This window comes from Perognathus longimembris, chromosome 6 (assembly GCF_023159225.1).
Source record: "Perognathus longimembris pacificus isolate PPM17 chromosome 6, ASM2315922v1, whole genome shotgun sequence".
In the NCBI taxonomy this organism is placed as follows: Eukaryota; Metazoa; Chordata; class Mammalia; order Rodentia; family Heteromyidae; genus Perognathus; species Perognathus longimembris.
Genome location: NC_063166.1, coordinates 69719470 through 69740913, shown reverse-complemented (window position 1 = coordinate 69740913; position 21444 = coordinate 69719470). Strand labels below are relative to the sequence as shown.

Sequence of the window (21444 nt, the reverse complement as noted above, 5' to 3'; positions counted from 1 at the left end):
GCTTCTCAGTTTCTATCCATTGGAAGCAAGTAATATTTCTTGATGACTTTGTTCTTGAACTACTTTAAAATTCAACCTAAAAATCTCCTGTCACAGTGTAAGTGTCTCATAATAAAGCCAGCTCTGAAGTCTCTGGATAATTAAGTTACAATTAAGTCTGTGTATGTCTCTCTGCCCAGTCCTCAAGAGCAGATCATCATGTCATATTAGCATTCTTAGCATCTAAAACACAATAAAAAGATTAATCTGTTCCCTAGGAGAAACTAAAAAAAGTATAAATAAGGGAATATATATTATAAATACAATATACGTGCATATAATATGCACATATTAGGGAATTATATATATCCTAGGGAATATATATAAGATGTATAATATATTTTATATAATATCTATATAACATATACATATTCCCTAGGGGAAATAAAATTTATCCAAATCCCAAAAGTTATTATGAAAAAAAGCCAAGATATCAAGCGTAACTACCCTACAAGTCTGAGTCAGGGGCTGGGAATTTGGCCTAGTGGCAAGAATGCTTGCCTCATATACATGAAGCCCTAGGTTCCATTCCTCAGCACCACTTATATAGAAAAGGCCAGAAGTAGCACTGTGGCTCAAGTTGGCAGAGTGCTAGACTTGAGCAAAAAGAAGCCAGGGACAGTGCTCAGGCCCTGAGTTCAAGCCCCAGGACTGGCAAAAAAAAAAGTATCATGCCTCAATCATCAATGGATATACAGAAGAATTTGAAGCATATTGTCATCACAAGAAAAGACAAAAGAGGTTAGAGAATTATTAAATACTGTGTCATCAACTACCATCCAAAGATGAGAAACCAATAATAAAAAATATTGTTGCAGTGCTAGGAATGCGGCTTAGTGGTAGAGTGCTTGCCTAGCATGCATGGAGCCCTGGATTCAATTCCTCAGTATCACATACACAGAAAAGGCCAGAAGTGACATTGTGGCTCAAGTGATAGAATGCTAGCCTTGAGCAAAAGAAGCTCAGGAACAGTGCCCTGAGTTCAAGCCCCAGGACTGCGGGGGTTGGGGATGGGGATTGCTAACTTACTTAACTGTCAACAACTAACATGAATATCAATCAAAACTTAAAAAAAAAAACTAATATTAAATTTCTGGTCTCTATTTTACCTTCAACTTTTCATTAAAACATGAATACAAAAGAAAAAATATGAAAGGGCTCATAGTTTTGTGGACCCTATCACTAGTATCAGAATTCAGATTCCATATGCAGGACAAGTACCTCCAAACACAAGATCCTCAAACCAGGCACATCTAGCTAAAATGGCTACTAAGTCAATGGCACAGAGTAGCTCTATAAACCATTAAGTCATGAAGAAACGGCTTGAGAAAGGTTTCAACAGTTCCCTGTAATGGGAAGCATCTGTGGAAGCACGATATCTCCAGAAAAGGGAAAACAATTGTTTTCAGATATTATTGAGAAAAGCAGTAGGTATTCAGCATTTAAAAAAAAAGAATATGTGTTAAATAAAGGGAACAGGAAATGGGAAATGTACTCTTTACTTGACTTAGGTAACTGTAATCTGTATATCACCTTTATAATAACAATTTTAAAAATTAAAAAACTGGCAAAGAAATATTTACAACTTTTGAAAATTTGTGTTACTTTCTGGTGAAAATGTGTCAGATGGAGGAAATAAAGACTTGTCATCATAAACAAATGTCTTTATTTGAGAAACCAAAGTACAATGTTAGCATTATTGTCATAACACAAAGCACAAAACCACAATTCTCACCTGATCTTTGGAAAAAGCTTTGACATGAATATGTTTGACAGTCTGAACTACTCCATCATAAAATTTCACAGTGTAAGTACCTAAAATTCAAGAAGATATTATTTTAACTCACAGTGTCATGAAAGCAGCAACTTTCAACGTATAAACACAAGGGAGATCCAACCACATAATAAACATATGTGTTTTGTTTTGGTGTGTCAATACTGGGGCTTGAACTCAGAGCCTCCTCTCCCCTTCGGCACGTTTGCTCAAGGATGGTATTCTACCATTTGACCTACACCTTTAGTTCCAAGTTTTTACTGATTAACTGACAAGGAAGAGTTTCCACAGATTTGCCCACCCTAACTGGCTTCAAACTGCTATCTTCATATCTCAGCCTCTTGAGTAGCTAGGATTATAGGCTTAAGTTACCAGTGCTTGCCATAAATTAAAAATTTCTAAGAATCACACTCAGTTCTAATGATGTAGCACAGTAATAGAATACCTGCTTAGCATGCACAAAGTCTCAAGTCTGATTTCCAGGACCACCAGTACAACAACAAAATCAAATTCAGTTGTTTTATATCCAAGCAAACTATATACTTGGGCCGGGAATATGGCCTACTGGCAAGAGAGCTTGCCTCATATACATGAAGCCCTGGGTTTGATTCCCCAGCACCACATATATAGAAAAAAGGCCAGGAGTGGCGTTGGTGACTCAAGTGGCAGAGTGCTAGCCTTGCGCGAAAGGAAGCCAGGGACAGTGCTCAGGCCCTGAGTCCAGTGCCCAGGACTGGCAAAAAAAAAAAACAAAAAAAAAAAACACTATATACTTGCTTTAATATCTCAGTCAAGATTAGGTTTGGGGGGCACTGGGAATATGGCCTAGTGCCAAGAGTGCTTGCCTTGTATACATGAAGCCCTAGGTTCAATTCCCCAGCACCAGCTATATAGAAAACAGCCAGAAGTGGCACTATGGCTCAAGTGGCAGAGTGCTAGCCTTGTGTGGAAGCCAGGGACAGTGCTCAGGCCCTGAGTCCAAGCTCCAGGACTGGCCAAAAAAAAAAAAAAAAAAAAAAGGATTAGGGTTTTTTAATCTAGACAATTCTAAATCTACTTTAAAAAAAAAAACAAACAACAAGGGGCTGGGAATATGGCCTATATGGCCTAGTGGCAAGAATGCTTGCCTTGTATACATGGAGCCCAGGGTTCAATTCCCCAGAACCACATATATAGAAAACAGCCAGAAGTGGCGCTGTGGCCCAAGTGGCAGAGTGCCTTGAGCAAAAAGAAGCCAGGGACAGCGCTCAGGTCCTGAGTCCAAGGCCCAGGACTGGCAAAAAAAAAAAAAAAAAAAAAGACAACAACAACAACAAAAAAAAAAAAACAGGGGCGGGAATGTGGCTTAGTGGTAGAATGCTTGCCTAGCATGCATGAAGCCCTGGGTTTGATTCCTTAGCACCACATTAACAGAAAAATTCAGAAGTGGCACTGCAGCTCAAAGTGGTAAAGTGCTAGCCTTTAGCAAAAAGAAGCTCAGGCACAGCACCCAGGCCCTGAGTTCAAACCCCAGGACTGGCCAAAAAACCCACAATTTTAATTTGCAAGCCAAATTTAGGCTGACAAAGAGTAGTAAAACAATTACAAATGTGAGGAAAATGAAGACTTATTTATTTCTTGCTGCATAATTAACTTCTGTAATGGAATATTTGTTTTCTGGGTTTGGAGTCAATAATATCTTTTGAATTTTAAAGGTTATAGTTTTTACAGGCTACATTAATTTCAAAATTCATGAGTTACTTATATTCATATTGCAATATTTTAAGATACAGTTCACCAAGATAGATGATGCATACTATTTGTTCAAAAAAGGATTTTTTTTAAACCGCTGAGCTTATAAGAGCAGCATTAGGGAAGCTGAGGCAGAATCATGAGTTTGAGAACACTCTAGGCTACTTGGGCTACACAGTGAGATATTGTCAAAAATAAATTTAAAAAGGAAAAAAATAATCTGAAGCTAGAAATCCAAATAATTGCTTTGTTCAGGGATTGGGGGGGGGGGCAGGGAGGGTTGCTGGGGATTGAACCTAGTACATGCTAAACTTGTTTTCCCTGGTTTAGCTACACATCTACAGCCTCTCAATCTTATCTTATACAACATCCAGCTACAAAAGTTCTCATTAGGCCCATTCAAAAGAGAGATTGCAAAATTTCTAATCTTAGAATTAATCCTTATCCCATCTCACCACCCCATTTTTTTGCCATAGGGACTTAAAAATAGAATCACAGTTAATAATAATAATAATAATAATAATAAAGCCAAGAACTGGTAACCATGAAAGGGTTCATACAGGTAAACACAGTTCTGTTTACAGGACCAATTTCCCAACTAATTAAAAACAAACAAACAAAAAAACCCTAGCAGGGTGCTGGTGGTTCACACCTATAATCCTAGTTACTCAGGAGGTAGAGATCTGAGATCTCTGTTCCAAACCATCCAGGGCAGGAAAGTTTGAGACTCATATGGCAATCCAGCAAGAGAAAGCCAGGAGTGGAGGCAGGGCTCACAAGTGGTAGATCACCAGCTTTTAGCAAAAAAGCCAATTGAGAGCATAAGTGCCTAAATTCAAGCCCCAGTACCAGTGTACATTAAGTGTGTGCATGCATATATGCGCGCACGCACGCACACACACATGTGCACATACACACACACACACACACAACCAAAAAAAAAAAAAAAAGGCATAGGAGGTAGAAGAATGCAACAAGTAAGCTGAGTTCTTAGTTATCTCTACCCCCTCCTCTAAGAAATGGGACCCTGTGTATGTTCCAGACTGGACTCAAGCAATCCTCTGCTTCAGGCTCCCAAATAGCTGGACTACAAGTATACACTACCACATACAGCTTTTACTTCCTTCTTTTCCATTCTTTCCCTAAACCATCTGTCCTCCAATCCTAAATACAGCCTTGTCCATGACTAGGCACTTCTAAGTAAAAAGCCCAAATGCTTGCGCCTAGGTACTCAAAGTCCAAGGCAACCTGAGCACAATTATTATCCAAGCCTATTTCTCTTTACCAACACTAGAGGTTGAAGACGTAGCTCGATGGTAGCACATTTTCCTAGTGCAAGGCCCTGGTTTTTATCCCTAGCAATATGAGAGGGGAAAAGTATCAAATACCCACCAATTTAAAGTGACTCATTACCACCTGCTACTGCTCACTACCCACTGAAACTTCCTATAACATATCCAGCTCCACATCTTGATTAAAGTGGTGTCCCATCTGGATTGTGCAATTCAGTGGTCCTAGGTGGCCAACTCAAATGACCACAACAGTTCCAGAGTGTCCAAGCTACTATAAATTCCTCCTACTCTGACTTCTAAAACTCATTTGGCAGCTGCCCTACAAAGAGACTTAGCACTAAGTATATATCCAAATAAAAATCCCAACAGGAAGAAAACTCTTCACAGTCAGAGGCCATGACTCACATCAGTTTCTTCCTCACACAATGCCTGGCTCATTAACAAAGCAGTGCTTCTCTAAATGTAGTGTCCACACTAGCAGCAGAAAAAAACTCCTGGAAACCTGTCAGAAATGTAATTTACCATCCCCACCTCAGTTTCTTTCTTTCTTTTGTATTGCCAGTCCTGGGGCTTGAAGTTAGGGCCTGGGGATTGTCTTGAGCTTCTTTCTTTTGCTCAAGGCTAGCACCTGAGCTCCAGTTCCACTTCCAGTTTCTGAGTGGTTTATTGGAGCTAAGAGTCTCCCAGGGACTTTTCTGACCAGGCTGGTTTTGAACCGTGATCCGCAGATCTCAGCCTCCTGAGTAGCTAGGATCACAAGTATGAGCCCCCAGTGTATTTTTTCTGTTTATGTGGTTGGTGTTGAGGAATCAAACCCAGGGCTTCATGCATGCTAAGCAAGCACTCAAGCACTAAGCCACATCCCAGCTCCCCACCCCCTCAGTTTCTTTTTCTTTCTTTCTTTCTTTTCTTTTTTTTTGCCAGTCCTGAGGCTTGGACGCAGGGCCTGAGCACTGTCCCTGGCTTCTTTTTGCTCAAGGCTAGCACTCTGCCACTTGAGCCACAGCGCAACTTCTGGCCGTTTTCTGTATATGTGGTGCTGGGGAATTGAACCCAGGGCTTCATGTATGGGAGGCAAGCACTCTTGCCACTAGACCATATTCCCAGCTCCTACCCCCTCAGCTTCTAAATCAGAAATTCTGGGAGTGAGGCACAGAAGTCCTCCAAGTGATTTTGATATAGCCCAAATTTGAGAACCACAGTCACGGAAAATTACCAATGGTCATTGACCTTTACAACTGGGTATTACAAAACAATGTGCATATTTATCATGGCTTTCACTAATATAGAAAGTGACTAGTAAACAAGGTATCAGGACATAGTTATGTCAGAAAACAGCAGAAACTAGATGGAAGGCTACAATAAAGGAAGCAAACAAATAATTCGCTATATGAGGCAGCTCAGACAGGGTCACACAGTGTCGTTCAGGTTGGCCTTGAACTGAAGACCTTCTAGCCTCTGTGTCTCCAGTGCTGGGATCACAGACATGCTCCTTCCTATACTTGCCTGCAATATAGGCTGACAAATCTCCAGAGGGCTATGCTTTTAACTATGTTATCGACAAAGGAAGTTAAATTACCTCAGAATAGAAACTATCATTTTTACAGACATTTCCAATATCCAAAGGACAATATTAAGTAGTAATAATTAATACTATAAGCTATTTGAGGTCAATTTTGAAGTTTACTCCTGTTGACTAGCTCTATAAAGAGGCCATGCATGAAAGGCTAGTATTAGAATCCAAACCTGCTTGCTCACCAATGACATTCTCCCACCACCTCACATTGCCTACTGCCCAAGCCCCACAGTGTAAGTCAAAACCACAGATCCAGACTAAACTAGCACTTGGAAATGACTAAAACGATGTCAAAGTTGCTCAGGGGCCATTGATCTTAGATATCAATCTCCCAGTCCTGACCCTTTACATCCAAAGGATTACAGAGGATCATCTTGAAACTTCCTCCCTTAACCACACTAACAGCAGCCTAACTAAGGCTTGAATAAATCAGAAAGAACAACTGGTAACAATGGCCTAGGCCTACTTCCAGCATAAGGTCCAAAACCTACTTTCATGATTTCATGTGTAAATAAATAAATAAATAAACACACACTGGGCACCAGTGGCTCATGCCTATATCCTAGCTACTCAAGAGGTTGAGATCTGAGGATCATGGTTCAAAGCCAGCCTGGGCAGGAAAGTCCATGAGACTCTTATCTCCAATAAACTACCAAAAAAGCCAGAAGTGGGGCTGTGGCTCAAGTAGAAGAGCACTAGCTTTGAGTAAAAAAAGCTCAGGGAGGGGCTGGGAGTGTGGCTTAGTGGTAGAGTGCTTGCCTAGCATGCATGAAGCCCTGGGTTCGATTCTTCAGTACCACATAAACAGAAAAAAACAGACATAGGACTGTGGCTCAAGTGGTTGAGTGCTAGCCTTGAACAAAAGAAGCTCAGGACAATGCCAAGGCCCTGAGTTCAAGTCCCAGGACTGGCAAAAAAAAAAAAAAGTCTGTCCTTTTTTTGTTCTGAGGCTTGAATGCAGGACCTGGGCAATGTCCGGAGCTCTTTTTTTTTTTTTTTTTTTTTTTTTTGGCCAGTCCTGGGCCTTGGACTCAGGGCCTGAGCCCTGTCCCTGGCTTCTTTTTTGCTCAAGGCTAGCACTCTGCCACTTGAGCCACAGCGCCGCTTCTGGCCGTTTTCTGTATATGTGGTGCTGGGGAATCGAACCTAGGGCCTCGTGTATCCGAGGCAGGCACTCTTGCCACTAGGCTATATCCCCAGCCCCGGAGCTCTTTTTGCTCAAGGCTAGCATTCTACTCCTTGGAGCCATAGCTCCACTTCTGATTTTCTGGAGATAAAGAGTCTCACACACTTTTCTTCTCAGGCTGCCTTTGAACTGTGATCCTCAGATCTCAGCTGCTTAAGTACCTAGGATTACAGTATGAGTCACCAGCACCCACAGCAAGTCTCTGTCCTTATTTGTGCCAAATGAAACAATGCTGCCCCTCTGAGGGTTGAGTTCTCAGGCAATCTTAGAATAGTAAGGAATAACAAAAAAGGTTCAAGAACAGAACTAAAGATATATAGCAGGCTAATGTCAAGACAAAGAAAAGTAGGACTTTGAATTGAGAAAATTTCTTCTTTTTTTTTTTTTTGGCCAGTCCTGGGCCTTGGACTCAGGGCCTGAGCACTGTCCCTGGCTTCTTTTTGCTCAAGGCTAGCACTCTGCCACTTGAGCCACAGCGCCACTTCTGGCCATTTTCTGTATATGTGGTGCTGGGGAATCGAACCCAGGGCCTCATGTATATGAGGCAAGCACTCTTGCCACTAGGCCATATCCCCAGCCCGAATTGAGAAAATTTCTGTTGTTCTTAAAACTACCACAACTATGAAGTTTCCACAGTAAGATAAACAGAGACATCGGCATGTAACTGCAAGTCTCCCTTCTTGTCCCTTTAATCCATTTCTTCTGAGCAAATTTACAAAGTAGGCTTAGTTTCTGTGGCTAACAATTTCCATTCCAATTCCCTCTTTGATTTCTAGCTGTTCAAATGTGTCTGGAAAGAAAGGCAATGAACTGCCCAAAATCACTGTGCAGGATCTAGGACCAGAGCCTATCTCCCAATCATGGTTCCCAAGACACCTCTCATCTCTAGAAAGGACAATACCTACATCCAATCAGTGAATAGCTGGACATAATGGATTAACTCCTACCCTTTTAGAGGAAAATCCTGCTGTGGTACTCCAGAGAGGCAGCCTGGGAAATGCAAGTCAGGAACTCTGGAGTCCCCAGACTTCTACTCAGATCTCAACTCTATAATTTATGCTCATTGTAACCAAGAAATTTCTCCTATGAGCTTAGTTTCTCATGAGGATGAGGTTGATGGTAATAACCTTTTCACAGCTATGTAAGGAAAAAGTGAGATAAGACTGAAAATTGAGCTGGGCAGTTGATGGCTCATGCCTGTAATCCTACCTACTCAGGAGGCTGAGATCTGAGGACTGCTGTTCAAAGCCAGCCAGGGCAGGAAAAACAGGAAAAGTCTATGAGACTCTTATCTTCAATTAACTACCAGAAAACTGGAAGTGGCGCTGTAGCTCAACAGTGCCCAGGCCCAGAGTTCAGGTCCCATGACTGACCAAAAAAAAAAAAAAAGACTGAAAATTAGACCATAATCCCAGCACTCAGGAACCTGAAGCAGGAGAGTCTTGTGCTTAAAGCTAAGACTAGTCTACATATTGAGACTGTCTCAAAAAGGGGGGTTGGGGAAAGACATGGAAATGACATAGCACAGACACAGAGATGGAATCAATACATAATTTGTGGGTGGTATGTGTGTGCATGCTGTGCATGTGTGCTTGTCCTGGAGCCGCAACTCAGGGCCTGGGTACTGTCCCTGAGCTCTACCACTTGAACCACAGTATCCTTTCCAGCTTTTTGGTAGTTAACTGGAGATAAGTCTCAAGGACTTTCCTACCTGGGCTGTCTTCAAACCATGGTCCCCAAAATACTAGTCCTCTGAGAAGCTGGGATTACAAGCATGAGCCACCAGCACCCAGCTACCAATAAGTGATTCTAAGTATGATCATCCAAATTACTTTAAAAGGGAAGCACCAACCCTCACTCCCCTCAATGGAAAGTAACAGTGAAGTGCGTTCCTCTCATGTGTGAGCTTAAGCCTTTTTTCTCCTTTGTATAAAGCTGTTCACAAGGTACCAACCTTCCTGTATTTCAAATGTCAGATTAGATACATGAGGAAACCAAAGCTAGTAACTACTGCAGCCAAATTGCAGAAGTAAGCCCATTTCCATGGCATCTCGTTATACAACTGCAAGCACTGGTTCAGAACTGAGAGAAGGGGAACCACATGACCCCCAAATAAGCATTTTATTAGGAAGAGACACCAGATCTATTCACTCAATCAAGTTAAACAATCACAGTTCAAGCCAAGCACTGGTGGCTCACGCCTATAATTCTAGCTATTCAGGAGGCTGAGATCTTCAAAACTAGGGCTCAAAGCCAGTACAAGAAGAAAGCCCATGAGACTTTTTTTTTGGCCAGTCCTGGGCCTTGGACTCAGGGCCTGAGCACCATCCCTGGCTTCTTCCCGCTCAAGGCTAGCACTCTGCCACCTGAGCCACAGCGCCCCTTCTGGCCGTTTTCCATATATGTGGTGCTGGGGAATCGAACCGAGAGCTTCATGTGTAGGAGGCAAGCACTCTTGCCACTAGGCCATATTCCCAGCCCGAGACTCTTACCTCTAATTGCCAGCACAAGAAGGAAAGTCCATAAGACTCTTACTTTCAACAACCAAAAAAGCCAGAAGTGGAGCTGAGGCTAGCCTTGAGCAAAAAAGCTCCGGGACAGTGCCCAGGCCGAGTGCCTCACTACAGGCACAAATAAAAAAAGGCAAAAGAGAGAACCACAGTTCAACAGGAAGGAATCCTCCATTCTGTTGTAAATGTTAGTCAACCTGCCTTACAAGCAGAGTAGTCCACAACTGAGGGACATGTCACTCTGATTTCACCCTTGGAGAAAAGGGAAGCTGCTTAGTCCCAAGCTACTCGGAAGCTAAGGCAGGAGGGCCACTTGAGTCTAGCAGTTCAAGGTAAACCTGGGCAACATTAACAAGACTCCATCTCAAAAAACAAAGTTAGAGAAAGAGCAGAACAGCCCCAGGCAAGACCCAAGATCAACATGTCAGAGAACAAGGCTGCCTACCAACTGTGACTGCCTCACACCAAATGAGGCTTGCTTTCCATGCCAAAGAACCTCTACAGGTGAAAAAAACTAAATAATAGAGCACTGCCCTCCCTCTTTCCCAAGTGGTAACCCTTAAATTATTGTTTAGTTGATTCGATTGTGCCAAATTCTCTATGCCAACAGCTGGTACTTACCAACTCTAACTGAAGTTTCAACTATAGCTTGCTCAGTCAAAGCTGAGACTCAGTAAAACCACCAAGGAGGTAAAGAGTAGCAAGAAAAGCAAGTCACAGATGAATTCACTTCACTGACCTAGCCTCCTCCTAGTACCACCAAGACAGAAGTGCCACTTACAGGAAATAAGGGGGCACCTTACCAGAATTCTTCCCGACACTGCCTGCCAACTCTCAATCATCAAACTAACACAAAGACAGCACCTAACAATCATGATCTTTGGCTGAGGGGCAGAGCTCATGATAGATCACTTGTTTATTAGCCTTTTGAGATCCTGGGTTCCATTCTGAGCACCTCCAAAAGAAGAAACACCTTTCTAAACTAGCCACAGCTCTGAGTGCTCAAAGTTGGCTTTCCTTCACCATCCACACCATAGCAACAGTACCAGAGTCTGTCCCACTAACCTCCAATGAGGATTCTCCCATCCCTGTGTTCTCTCATCCCTCTTCCAATGAGCCTCACCACTAGTATGCTTAGTATGGAACTTCAGACCTAGGAAAACTGGTTTTGATAGAAATCTCTACTCATTCTTCATGTCCTTCAATGATTTAAAATCCTCTGTAATTCAACCCATACAGAGCCAAAAGATTATGATAGGGAATGACCACTTAAGAACAAGCCATATCCTCAAGGCTCTCTCTCCTTTAATTTTGGCTCATGCCCCAAAAAAAGTTTTTCTTTCATTTTTGTTCAAGGCTCTAGTGGGGGAGATTTTTTTTTAAAGTGTGTGTGTGTGTGTGTGTGTGTGTGTGTGTGTGTGTGTGTGTCCAGTCCTGGCTTGAATTCAGGGGCTGGATGCTGTCTGAATCTCTTTGTGTTCAACCCTCTACCACTTGAGCCACAGAGCCACTTCCAGCTTTTTCTGAGTGATTTACTGGAGATAAGAGTCTCACCGACTTTCTTGTCCAGGCTGGCTTTGAACCATGATCCTCAGATCTCAGCCTCCTGAGTAGCTAGGATTACAGGCGTGAGCCACCAGCGCCCAGTTTATGTGTTTTTGAGGAAGGGTTTCACCATGTAGCTTAGGTTGGATGTAAACTTACTGTGTAGGTCAGGCTTGCCTAGAACTCAATCTTCCTGCCTAAGCCTCCCTAGTGCTAGGATTATAGACCCCAGGTCCTAGCTTAATTATCCTAGTTTTAAAAACTATGTAAAAATCCTAGTTAACGACAGCCAATAATGTGGACTTGAACTAATATGAAAGCTTTCCTCAGTGACATTTGGTACTTAAATAAAAATTTCAAAAACCTTAAGACTCGGGGCTGGGGATATAGCCTAGTGGCAAGAGTGCCTGCCTCAGATACACGAGGCCCTAGGTTCGATTCCCCAGCACCACATATACAGAAAACGGCCAGAAGTGGAGCTGTGGCTCAAGTGGCAGAGTGCTAGCCTTGAGCAGGAAGAAGCCAGGGACAGTGCTCAGGCCCTGAGTCCAAAGCCCAGGACTGGCCCCCCCAAAAAAAAAAAAAACCTTAAGACTCATACCCCCAACAAAACCCTGTAGATAGATAGGTATTCTTACATTGTCTCTGTCCTGCCATCTCCTGGTACCTCCACTTCCACACTGACTTCTCGTTCTACCTTATATCAGGTCTCTCATTCTACAATGTAAGCAGCTGGGATAAGTTGTTTTAGGTTAATGTGATAGACTCTTGAAATACTAGATGAAAACAAAAATACCTTCTATCCTTCTAAGAGAGGGCTTCTAAGACAACCAAACCTTCTCCCCTCAATCTTCCCCTCCTTTGTACTTCCTGCATCTAAACTCCTAAACTCCATTTCTGTTCTCCAGGGGATTCTAGGAGATCACTAGAAATGCTCCTTTCTCTCTGGTACCTCCTTTATCTAAAGAGTGACTCCTGCACTACCTAGCACTTTCATTTGAGCTCAAGGTCAAGCATTACCCAAGGACTCAGACCTTTAAGGATATTATTTAGAGGGAGAATAATTCATCAGCATAAATCAAGTTATAAACTTTTCCTTTTCTTTTTTCTTTTCTTTTTTTCCTGCCATTCCTGGGGCTTGAACTCAGGGCTTGAACACTGTCATTGAGCTTCTTTTGCTCAACGTTAGTGCTCTACCACTTGAGCTACAGCTCCACTTCCAGGTTTTTCTGTTTAGGTGGTACTGAGGAATCAAACCCAGGGCTTTATGCATGCTAAGCAAGCACTCTACCACTAAGCCACATTCACAGCCCAAGTTATAGACTATTCAGGAGCATATTTATGTACATAAAGAACACACATTAGCCAGGGACCTGTGGCTCAGATCTATAAACCTAGCTACTCAGGAGGCTAACATCTGAGAATCAAAATGAAGCCAACAGGAAAAAGAAAATCCTCAACACTCATTTCCAATTAACAAGCAAAAAACCAAAAGTGGAGGTGTGGCTTAAGTGGTAAAGCATCAGCCTTGAACAAAAAAAGCTGAGCAAGAGTAAGAGGCCCTAAGTTTAAGACATAGCACCAGCACACACACATACACACACAAAAGAATACCAGTGGCTCCCTAGCTACTCCTTATAATCCTATCTAAGGAGGCTGAGATTTGAGAACTGAAGTTTGTAGCCAGGCAGACAAATCCTTGAGACTCTTATCTCTAATTAAACACTAAAAGTTAGAAGAGAAGGTGTGGCTCAAATGGTAGAGTTCTAGCCATAGCAGAAAAAGGTAAGAGCTGGTAGCCTTGAGTTCAAGCCCCAGTACTAGCAGTAAAAAAAAATTTTTTTTTAATTGCATACTATGCAACATTCAACTAAAAACAGTTTATATGTATTTCATATCATATGTATTCAAAAGTCACTAAAAGACTATCTTAGAAAGAATCTAAAGGGGGCTGGGGATATGGCCTAGTGGCAAGAGTGCCTGCCTCATATACATGAGGCCCTGGGTTCAATTCCCCAGCACCACATATACAGAAAATGGCCAGAAGGTGCGCTATGGCTCAAGTGGCAGAGTGCTAGCCTTGAGCAAAAAGAAGCCAGGGACAGTGCTCAGGCCCTGGGTCCAAGGCCCAGGACTGGCCAAAAAACAAAACAAAACAAAAAACAAACAAAACAAAAAAAACAGTAAGAATTTAAAGGCTGGGAATATGGCCTACTGGTAGACTGCTTGCCTTGAATACATGAAGCTCTCAGTTCAATTCCCAGCACCACATATATAGAAAAAGCCAGAAGTGGCACTGTGGCTTAAGAGGTAGAGTGCTAAGCGCCTTGAGCAAAAAGACGCCAGGGACAGTGCCCAGGCCCTGAGTCCAAGCCCCAGAACTGGCAAAAAAAAAAAAAAAAAATCTGAAAAGACAAAGTATGCTTTTAATTTCTTCATGATACCTAATTATGTCTATTCCTAAAAAGACTTGAAATAATATGCAAGCTTTGTCCAAAATTAAGTTTGTGGTTTTTTTTTTTTGGGGGGGGGATACAATCATAAAATTCAATGCATATCCTGCGAAATTAAGAAAATTGAGCCAGTGCCAGTGGCTCACGCCTGTAACCCTAGCTATTTAGGAGGCTGAAATCTGAGGATCACAGTTTAAAGCCAGCCTGGGCAGAAAAGTCCCTGTGAGACTCTTATCACCAATTAACCACCTAAAAACCCAGAAGTAGCACTGTGGCTCAAGTGGTAGAGCACTAGCCTTGAGCACAAAGAGGCTCAGGGACAAGACCCAGGCCCTAAGTTCAAGCCACACAGCCAACAAAAAAAGAAAGAAAATTGAGGAGAGGGGTTTGTTTGGGACAGAAGAGGGAAAATAATGAACGGCGCAACATCAATCAAGATGCATTACATTTGTAAACTGATTTGTTGAATGGTAACTCCTTTGTATATCTACTTTAAGACAATAAAATAAAATGTTTTAAGTTGGTTTAGCAAGGGGCCCGTGGCCCACACCTGTACTTGAGAGGCTGAGATCTAAGGATTGCGGTTCAAAGACAGCCTGGGCAAGAATGTCTGAAAGACTTATATCTCTACTAAACGACCTAAAAAGCTGGAAGTGGAGCTATGGCTCAAGTGGTAGAGCATTAGCCTTGAGCAAAAGAAACTCAGTAACAGCACCCAAACCGAGTTCAAGCCCCAGTACTGGCACTAAACAAATAGATAAACAGAAACAAATAAATAGAAAGTTGTTTTAGGTTAACTTAATTCATATGGAAAGCAGGATTCAGTTTGAATACAAGCTTATAAAAATAATTTGGGAAGCCGGGCGCTGGTGGCTCACCCCTGTAATCCTAACTACTCAGGAAGCTGAGATCTGAGGATCATAGTTTGAAGCCAGCCTGGGTAGAAAAATCTCTGAGACCCTTTCTTATCTTCAATTAATCATTCGAAAACAGGAAGTGGAGCTGTGGCTCAAAGTAGTAGTGCAATAGCCTTGAGCAAAAAAACTCAGGGACAGGGGCTGGGGATATAGCCTAGTGGCAAGAGTGCCTGCCTCGGATACACGAGGCCCTAGGTTCGATTCCCCAGCACCACATATACAGAAAACGGCCAGAAGCGGCTCTGTGGCTCAAGTGGCAGAGTGCTAGCCTTGAGCGGGAAGAAGCCAGGGACAGTGCTCAGGCCCTGAGTTCAAGGCCCAGGACTGGCCAAAAAAAAAAAAAAAAAAAAAAAAAAAAACTCAGGGACAGTGCCCAGGCCTTGAGTTCAAGCCCTAGACAGGCAAAAAAAAGAAAGAAAGAAAAACACTGGTCAGGCCACTGCCAAGCAATTAGCAGCATACTGAATAAATATGTAAAGAATTTCAGTGAATTAAAAAAAAAAATCAGTCTGGCTTTTTAATGTTTTCCCCACCAGTGCTCGGTATGGAATAAAGGACCAGATACATGATAGGAAAGTGTTCTACCAATGAACTACATCCTCAATCCCCAATCTGGCTTTACAGTCACCTCTTTCAACGGCAGGAACAGGCCTGAGAGCCCTAAACATTCATAGCCACATTGCAAACATCCTGACAGAATAAGCTAAGAAAAGGTATCACTGGGACCCAGAGTTGAATGCCAAGATTTTGACTTCTGAGGCATATTAGCCTCAGTACCTTCTCCTTCCCTGATAATAGAAAAATGAGGCTCTCTGAGTTAAGTTTCATGTCCTGTCTCCTCACATGTTCTAAATGCTGGCAAAGGCAATTAACTCAGTGTCTGTTTGCCAACATCTGAATTTCTACCCTCAATCCAATCATATGTTAAAATATATGTTGGTGTTCATTAAATATACAATCATACAAAATTAAGTGAAAGGAACCATAGGAATTTATTTTACCAATTATATGATGAACTCCTAGACAGCAAAGATCCACACACTTCCCCAGCACAATGACAACTAAACTAAACTATGACTAGTTTAAAACACAAGGGCTGAAAGGGACAAAGAACTAAACCCTCCCACCTTTATTTGTACAGTGTTAAGGAATAAAACCAGAGCAGAAACCCCTGATGTCCATTTATAATTTCTTTCTAACTCATAACGTAAGTTGAAGAGGACTCACAGGCAACTAACAATGGCAATATACTATGAGATTCTCATATTACATACTTTCCCTATATCAAGACTGAAAATAACAACTCAAATGCCTTACCATCCTTGTTAACAGCAGTGACTTTGGCCCGGTAAAATCGACAATCAGACCAACAAGCAAGCACCTGTTCGTTTATTTGAAATTCCTAAAAAAAAAAAAAAAAATTAAAATAAAGATCCTGTTATCACCTAAATTTCGTAGAATGTACATTGTACCAGAATTCATAAGAGACTAGGATGGATAAGAGAATGGGAAGGGAATGAACTACTGAAATGGAGGAATAAGATTCTGATGTTCAGCACAGGGAGTTAAAAGAAGGCAAGGACACAAGACCTCTCCTCCAAGCCAGGGAGATATGTGCAGGTACAGCACAATTCTGAGGATAACTCTCCCCTATCTAGGAGATACATTGAAAGCAAGTATAAGAGCCCAGGGCCACCAAGGAGACATTCCATTTAGGAGATGGAAAGAATGAGGCTATTTCATCTTCAGGGAGGTAGCATTAATTTTATTTAACACTATACATAACAAGTTGGATAGGAAATGTACTCAGAGTGCCTTACATATGAAACTATAACTCCTCTTTACATCACTTTGACAACAAATTAATTAAAAAACACTACACACATTTCTACAATAGGTCTTTTGCCAAGGGAAGCACCTTTTATACGTTACACTATTTTATCAGCAAATAGTTTGCATTGATAAATTTTGTAGAATGAGTACTGAATATTAAGAAGGAACAATATTGAACAAGCCCAGGTTAAAAGAAAGAACAAAATAAAACACAAAGGCCAGCTAGAGATCAAGTTCCCTGGTGAAGGTTAAAATAGAAAATAGAATCCAGGTTGAAGCAGTTCCGAAGTGGAAAGACAACTATGGATGTTTCAATGTCTGCTTAAAAAACGAAAAACTAATCCTCTGTATGTCATACTTCAGTCAATAAAAGCTCTAGATACAATAGTAAAATTAAAAGGCAGAAATATAGTCCAATTGATTCCAAATTTTGCAAGACTTATAAGAAACCTTGCATATGAAAGTAGCACAGAACCCATGCATGAAATTGTTTTGTTGCTTAATAAATGATCTAGAGTTTCTAGGGTACATACAGTATTCTAGACACAGTGGGTCTAAAATATTCATTCATTTGCTTTCTCAACAAATATTTACTGAAGACATATTATGTGCCAGGCAATGTTCTAGAGGCCAAAAAAAAAAAAAGATGGTATAAAAGACAAGTAATGTCCCATTCATTAATCATCAATGCGGCCTCGGGGGAATTAAGTTTATGAGCTATTAATGTCAATCACATGAAACAAATGAAAAGTGGGATTCTTCAAGAGCCCCACGTATGCTGGGTGCTGGTGGCCTATAATCCTAGCTACTCAGGAGGCTGAGATCTGAGGATCAAGGTTCGGGCAAGAAAGTCTGTGAGATTCTTATCTCCAATTAAGCACCAGAAAATTGGAAGTAGAGCTGTGGCTCAAAGTGGCTCAAAGCACTAGCCTTGAGCAATAGAGCTCAGAGACAGGGGGAAAAAAAAGGTCCCTGTTACTAGAGATCTCAGAGTTACAACTACAGACCAAACAAGGACTGTGCAGCAGCTATTGACTTTCACAAAGAACATCAAATTGCCCAACAGCTGAACCTGCTCATTATAGCCCCCCAGCTTTGTTACTCACAGAAGATCCATCCTCTTCTTGTAAGCCCTCTTTCCTCAGCTGTATTTTCTCTAAAGGGCGTAAATAAGGACTGTCCCAACAGAACCACTCATCATAACGATGGTTCCAACGCTTAAAATGGATGAGTACTTTTCCTTCTTCGTAGTCAATGTCTTCTATGTGAGCTGGATACCTAAGCCAGAAAAAAATTGAAATTCCTTTAACACCCACCCAAAACAGCATCCTTCTAAATCTGTTCCCATAGAAGTATGTCCCCCAAAGTATTTAAGTCCTAACATTTACAAATGCTATATAATTGGACCAGATAACAAATCATGGAGGGCAAAAGACCACAGTTCAAATCTCATCCTAAAGATACATCTTGTTCCCACCTCTTCCTGTCACCTCTCAGCTTCCTGGCTGCCATTAAGTACACAGCTATCCTCTGCCATGCCCTTCCTCCATGATGTTTCTGCCTTGAGCTGAGCCTAAAAGCAATGGAGCCAACCAACCTTGGACAGAAACCTCAGAAACCATGAGCCAAAATCGTTCTTCCTTTAACCCGTTGCTCCCAGGTATTTGTTACAGTTACTAACAAACAGAACTGGGTGAAAATGGCCAGAAGTTAGAGGAAGAACAACACCAAACCAAAATTCCTCAGCAACTTTTTGAGCATGTACCCTAAGGCAGGAATTGTGCTAGGATTTGGAAATGCAGAGAACCAAATCTATTAAGATGTGTGATATAGCTGAGCATGGTGACATACACCTGACATATATACCTAACATACACCGGAAATCTAAGTTCTGGGGAGGCTGAGACAGGAGAATCACATGTTCAAAGCCAGCTACTAGTGAGTTCTAGACAAGAAGCAGAAAGACCTTATAAAAAGAAAAAGAGGAGGAAGAAGAAGAGAAGAGAGGGAGGGAGGAGGAGAAGATAGAATTCATGATATAAAACAGTTTTTCAAGTTCTGAGACACTACACATATTCCCACATCCAGTCTGCTTCCTTTGCCTGCAAACAATATCCCTGCCTACTCTTTCCAAGCAACATCCTTAATTGGTGTAGTCAAGTTACAGGAGAACTCATCTCCCTTCTATCCATGTTAGTTTGCTGCTTACTCCCTTCACAGAACTGATCAATCTGAGTTCTTTTTTTTTTTTGGGGGGGGGGGCAGTCCTGGGCCTTGGACTCAGGGCCTGAGCACTGTCCCTGGCTTCTTCTTGCTCAAGGCTAGCACTCTGCCACCTGAGCCACAGCGCCACTTCTGGCCACTTTCTGTATATGTGGTGCTGGGGAATTGAACCCAGGGCCTCATGTATACGAGGCAAGCATTCTTGCCACTAGGCCATATCCCCAGCCCAGAACTGATCAATCTGTAATCATTTCATTTGCTTGTTTACTTATTTGTGTAAATGCTGCCTTCCTAGGGGACAAAGCACCTCTAAAAGTATCTGTCTTATTTACTGTCTTACTTATTATGGTATCCTCAGAAGAGTAAGCATGTGTCTACAGGTGCAAGTAATTGTAACAAAGAATGACAGCTGCAATTACAGAAGACTCCTTAAAGGTGAAGTAGGATACAGATAATCAAAAGGCAGAAGAGAGGGCCAAAGGTGGCTTGGGGTAGTGGCACATTTGATCTCAAGTCAGAAGAATGAGTAGGCATTTTTCAGGTGGTCAAGAAAGCAGTGAACTTGGGAATACTTCTAGAAAAGGATGTGGCATGAATAATCAGTGCAAATAGAGGTAAGAACACACGAAAGAGGACCAGGAAGTTTGAGAAATTGAAGAAAGAAACAGCACATCTGTGAAGAGGGTCCTGCTGTAACCTTATGGATAGAAAAGTGGGCTTTAAATGAAGGTTGTAGTCCATAGCCTGGGGTACTGGGAAACAGTTGGTAATCTCCAGGTCTCTATGAGGAATATTTCATTATCTGGACATCTTTATCAGAACTTCCCAGCTGAGTTTCCATAAATGTTACAAAAATATTGACAAAATAAAAAGGTCAAAGCTGAATGCCAGTGGCTCACACCTGTAATCCTAGCTACTCAGAAAACTGAAATCTGAGGATACAAGTTCAAAGCCATTTGAGGCAGGAAAGGCTGCGAGACTCTTATCTCCAATTAACCACTAAAAATGCCAGAAAGTGGTGCTGTGGCTCAAGTGGCAGAGCACTAGCCTTGTGCAAAAAAAGACTGTGGGGAGTACTCAGGCCCTGAGTTAAAGCCAGAGGACCAGCACAAAAACAAAAAACCAAGATCAGAAGCTAAAGCTCCAAACTCAGAGCCTTTTTGCTCTTAATTTGATTTCACATGTAAATAACCTTGTAGAGACACTTATCAATAGAGGTGTCTTCTGTCTTGCTACCTAAAAGTCTGCCTAGTAGCTAGCATAGAATTGTCTTAACTTTCACCCAGGGTTGGCTTAAGGCATTCAGGCTGCTTCCAGATTCCTCCTTATATAAACAGACTTTCTGCAAACATACACTACTCATTTTGCTTTAGGAATTAGAGCATGCCTCTATTTCTGGTTTGGGGCACAAACTAGAAGCCAAAGATTTCTACTCACAAAAGTAACAATCTAAGCCATCACCAGCCTAGAGAGGGGATGATAATGGAAGATATATTTAGTGAAAGACAAAGGGTTGACTATTAGGCTGCAGGAAAGCTGTACTGTTTGGCATGCCTTAACTCTTTCCTTACCCTTTCACTACTTCCATTAGTTAACATCTGACACATCTAACTCAGGATTTAAATTCATTTCCTGCTCTCTTACCTCAGTCATCTCTCTCCAAGAACCCTGAGTAGAATAAGAAGCAGAAGCCTGAGACTGTGGTGCTCCTCAGAAAATCCTTGGTGTCTGAGGGAACAGAACCACTTATTGATTCCTAACAGAGATCTGAATTTCTCTCCTGCTTTAAACCTCCCCCCTTCTAGTTGTAGCTCCCACCATTCCTACTCTATTTCCTCTGAATTCTCAAGGATACACCATGTTCTATCAAGCCCTCAAGGCTAGCACTCTACCACGTAAGCCACAGCTCCTCCAGATCTTTTTCTTTTTCTTTTTTTCTTATTGGTAATTAACTGGAAATAACAGTCTCATTGACTTTCCTACGCAAGCAAACTGGATTCAAATCTTAATCCTCAGATCTAAGCATCCTGAGTATCTAGGATTACAGGAGTGAGCAGCCAGTGCCCAGCTCAAGGCCTAAGTATTTGTAAAGATCTGTTTCTTCTAGTACACCCACTCTCATCCTGAAAATCTAAAACTTTAACTTAAATATATGCTCAACTACCTGGCCCGCCTCTCCTTCCATCACAACTGCGTCAAAACCCTAGTTTTTCCACATTCTCCACTCCTGTACCCAGGACTCTGATCATATCCAGAAAAAAAAAAAAAAAAACTCAACAGGCTGCTAGGGCTCACTTTGTTTGTTTATGTCTTGCCAGTCCTGGGGCTTGAACTCTGTCTGGGCCTGGGGCTGTGTCCCTGAGCT

General features: G+C 41.8%; 1 protein-coding gene across 5 annotated transcripts in view; it reads right to left on the bottom strand.

Moving 5' to 3' along the window:
- The window catches only part of Phf20 (PHD finger protein 20), a 97441-nt gene that overhangs the window by 39984 nt on the left and 36013 nt on the right, over window positions 1-21444 (bottom strand). For 4 of the 5 annotated variants that reach the window (XM_048349113.1, XM_048349112.1, XM_048349114.1 and 1 more), the window contains 3 exons: window positions 17963-18134; window positions 16341-16425; window positions 1775-1854 (listed from right to left, as the gene is read on the bottom strand). In XM_048349113.1, the coding sequence (XP_048205070.1) occupies window positions 1775-1854; window positions 16341-16425; window positions 17963-18134 (337 nt within the window). The remainder of the gene's footprint in view (window positions 1-1774; window positions 1855-16340; window positions 16426-17962; window positions 18135-21444) is intronic. The other variant, XM_048349116.1, reaches the window with a different exon arrangement.